Below are 3,532 nucleotides of genomic sequence, written 5' to 3' on the forward strand. Positions count from 1 at the left end.
GGATAGTGTTCCTCCTCGTGAAGATGATTCTGGAGCTCAACTGGTAGGATCTCATATGATGATGTCGGAATCACCATCACTTGACTTTATCGTTTTCAGGAGCGTGTTCTGGTGTTTGCCCGTCATGGCGCTCGAATGCCCGTGCATGACATGACGTGCTGGGTTGGAGATGAGACTAGGTAGCGTGCGCTATGATGTATAGGAGGTATTATTTACCTCGTCTCAATCTTATTCAGATATACCTGTCCCACTGAGACCTTCTATGGCTTCACTAATAGTCCCTCGGGTGGAAGATCCCCTGCCTTCACCCGCATTCGTGGCAAGGAGGGTGTTTTACCGGGAGACAACTGTGTACTGGGTGAGTCTCTCTGTAACGGCCTCTTACTTTATGATTGTCTTCTGATTATCAGGTCAGCTCGTTGACGCTGGAGTACAGATGCATCTTGCTAACGGAAAGCAGTTTGGTGCTTCCTACAAAACTGCCCTCGATTTGGACGATGTAAGTCTCACTGATCGATTCTGCTGTTCTCATCTTTTGATTGAGCTCATGTCTTCTCGTACATCAGGTCCCGAGTGAGCCCCAGGTGATGTTCCGTTCAACCGATGTTCCACGAGTGTACCAGAGTGTCGAGGCTTTTGCTATGGGAATGTTCCCCGATATTATGACTGGTAGGTGTAGTGATTATACTCTTCCCGTTACTGGTCATGCGAGTCTAGACATATGACTTTCCCTCAGAGGATCCTTCGAACCTCGAGATCATCATCCCTGATAGTCAGAGAGATACTATGACCCCTAGTGCTCAGGTGATTGGAACGGCGCATATTTGGATATTCATTCGAGGCATCGCCGTGCTCAGCTTCTATTCTCTTAGGTGTGTCCTCGCCTTAATGACGCCTTGAAAGTATTCTACGATTCTGCTGAAGCCAAGGACCGTGTTGAGAGGTCTAGGTTCGAGCGTGCTTTCATGGGGTTCGTTACTGGTCGCCCTGATGACTTCAGTACTGAGAACCCGGAGGATATGGAGCATCTATACTCTGGTCTTTATGTAAGTTTTGATATAGAAGTTATGTGGTTCTCTGATTGCACGGATTTCAGGACTGCTTAACAAGTCATGTTTGCTCAACTGTTCCTAGCGAGCCCAAGAATGTTCCCCTTGGCCTTGGTACTTCCAGTCCTTTATTCGAGCGTGTTGAGGAGGATGCTACGTAAGCCAGTCGAAGCGCAAAAGCCACGGATGTTATATCTGCCACTGTAGGTTCTGGTTAAACAACCGCTATGGCACTACGGAGGAGTTGCGCAGACTCGCATACGGTCCTCTGATCAAGGTGAGTTTGAGTGTTGGTGGAGTCTTGTGTTTACGACTTCCTTTTTTGGCGAATTTTTGTCTGCTATGTATTGCACACATTCTTTCAGGACGTACTCGAAGACTTGAGCATTCCCGACAGGCGTTTCTCATTGTATCTTGGTCACGATACTGGTCCGGCTAACTCCCTCACTGATACTCTCCAGTTGAAGTGTAAGCACGCTTCATGTGTATCTGTTTGACTGTGGCTTTCAGGGATGGATTCTGGTAACGCCTGTGCGAAGTACTGGCCTCCATTTGGAACCGCGTTGATATTGGAGATCTACTCTGACAATCAAGCCCGCTGGATCTATAACGGTCGTGTGACTTCTGTCGAAGCCATCGAGGAATGTCGCGGCAAGTAAGAAACTTCCCATGAGATGCAAGTGAATGTTGTTCATTTGGATTGATCGAGTGACTACGTTCGAGTGTGATTCATCGTGATATGTTTCGGACAGTTTGCTATGATGTGTCTATTACAGGTCTCTCTGCAACTACGAGTCGCTATACGAGTATCTCACGACTGTTGTGCCCAACAAGTTTGAGTGCAAGGGTATCCCTGAACCGACTCGTGGTGGGAGCCTCCGTGGATAGATATTTTACTACTGAACTTTTTTTACTACAACTCCGAAGAAATTTTGGGTGTTCACCTGTTCCTATATGCTGCCTTTTTGGGCGGTTTTCTGTGCGATAGACGTTTATGTAGTTACTTTCCTATGTACGGACTCCTCAAGGAGTGTTCGAGACTTACGACTGAATGTTGTGTTCAATCAAGTTCCGGGTTGCTCTTCCTTCCTCACCGGAACACAACCATACTCTAATGAGGGAGACTTGATCAAGCAATCAAGTGTGGGATGGCCATAGCATTTGAAACACTTCGAAGTCGTGTATGTAACTGTGAGTTGCGAGTAGTTTCTCGCTCTTTCTCCTTCTGCTCACGGGCCTTTTCTAAGCGGTTCGTTATCTCATAATCGGAGATCTACATCAAGAGAGCCTGCAGCGGATCTCGAAAGTTAAAATACCGTCACTTTCTTAGCCTGTGTGGCCCGAACGGTTTCGTCGCGGCATCTCTCCAGTTCGGATCGTATAAGGGCGTTCTTTTCCTTGCGCTGCTGTTCAGAGGCTTTCCACTCTTCAACTGACGAGCGGAGTTCATTTGGCAATGTAAGCACCCTCACTCACGTCGTCTAACTTCCTCCATCTCTCTGTATTTCAAACCCTTCTGTAGAGTTTCTTGCTCCCGTCTATCTTCTGTTATTTCTCGCTCCTTATGAGAGTTCTTGTGTTCCGCATCATTTGCAAACCTATAGATAGGCCTATCATTCGTACCCATCGACCAAATGTGTTAACGAGGCACTTCCTGTCTCTTGGGTTCTCGTGGTCCTTCGCAAGGACCTCCTCCATTCGGACCAAACCATAGCCCTGTGTCGCGCCATTTCCGTGAGTCTCAACCTGCAAATGACGGTAGCAGCTCATTCATAGTTAGTCTTACCTCCCTCGATTCTGCCGTAAAAAATGGATCGTCCAAGCTCAGACTTTCCGACCCTCCCATCAGGGCCTGTTCTTTCATCCGCCGCTCGCGATCCTCATCCTTCGCTTTTATATTGCTTTGTCTCACAGTGTCTATACTGGAAAGTCGCTCCTTGAGCACCGCCCGTTCATGGGCCGCAGCCCGGGCATCTTCCAGCTTCTTTTCCTTTTGCAGCTTGATAGCGGCCCTTTGCTTAGCCTCTGCGAGTAAGAATGGTTTTTGCACGTCCTAAGGTGCATTTGATGGCGATGCAACAGAAAAGGTTGAGTAGATCCATAGCTATCGAGCAAGTGTCGGTCACCTCAATGATGCGCTTCCTCTCTCGTTCCCGTCGATAGCGCTCTCTCGCAGCCTCATTATTGTTTCTCGACGCTTCCAGCCGTTCCTGGGAGGTAGCTCTTGCGGTTCATCGGATGGAATCTCAGTCACCCATTCCCTAGCTCTCTCCTCTTTAGCGAGGGCCCTTTCATTACATGCGAGTTCCAATGATTGACTACGCTTTCTACGTAGTTCAGCCAAGTGCTGCGAATGCCGAGTCTGTATAACACATACGACATGTTCTATTCGCGAACGATTAAACAAAACCACTTGAACGTTTATCTGCCGTTGCCGTTTGTCAACAATTTCCTTGTTCAGCTGCTTCAAGGCATCGGCCCGT

At 48.0% G+C, this 3,532-nt stretch overlaps 2 protein-coding genes across 2 annotated transcripts in view; one reads left to right on the plus strand and one right to left on the minus strand.

The window, feature by feature from the left end:
- Positions 1–1,937, plus strand: part of Pmar_PMAR014897 (conserved hypothetical protein) — a gene marked incomplete at both ends in the record, with an annotated part of 2,416 nt that extends 479 nt beyond the window's left edge. The window contains 11 exons of the mRNA XM_002776271.1: positions 100–179; positions 237–358; positions 411–499; positions 567–669; positions 737–804; positions 873–1,046; positions 1,097–1,206; positions 1,257–1,326; positions 1,415–1,517; positions 1,560–1,704; positions 1,826–1,937. Of these exons, the coding sequence (XP_002776317.1) occupies positions 100–179; positions 237–358; positions 411–499; positions 567–669; positions 737–804; positions 873–1,046; positions 1,097–1,206; positions 1,257–1,326; positions 1,415–1,517; positions 1,560–1,704; positions 1,826–1,937 (1,176 nt within the window). The remainder of the gene's footprint in view (positions 1–99; positions 180–236; positions 359–410; positions 500–566; positions 670–736; positions 805–872; positions 1,047–1,096; positions 1,207–1,256; positions 1,327–1,414; positions 1,518–1,559; positions 1,705–1,825) is intronic.
- A 241-nt stretch (positions 1,938–2,178) lies between these two features.
- The window catches only part of Pmar_PMAR014898 (Regulator of nonsense transcripts 3B, putative), a gene marked incomplete at both ends in the record, with an annotated part of 1,650 nt that continues 296 nt past the window's right edge, over positions 2,179–3,532 (minus strand). The window contains 6 exons of the mRNA XM_002776272.1: positions 2,179–2,322; positions 2,372–2,481; positions 2,526–2,647; positions 2,701–2,795; positions 2,836–3,102; positions 3,176–3,259. Coding sequence (XP_002776318.1) covers positions 2,179–2,322; positions 2,372–2,481; positions 2,526–2,647; positions 2,701–2,795; positions 2,836–3,102; positions 3,176–3,259 — 822 coding nt within the window. The remainder of the gene's footprint in view (positions 2,323–2,371; positions 2,482–2,525; positions 2,648–2,700; positions 2,796–2,835; positions 3,103–3,175; positions 3,260–3,532) is intronic.

The sequence above is a fragment of the Perkinsus marinus genome, assembly GCF_000006405.1.
Source record: "Perkinsus marinus ATCC 50983 genomic scaffold scf_1104296953800, whole genome shotgun sequence".
NCBI classification, from domain to species: Eukaryota; Perkinsozoa; order Perkinsida; family Perkinsidae; genus Perkinsus; species Perkinsus marinus.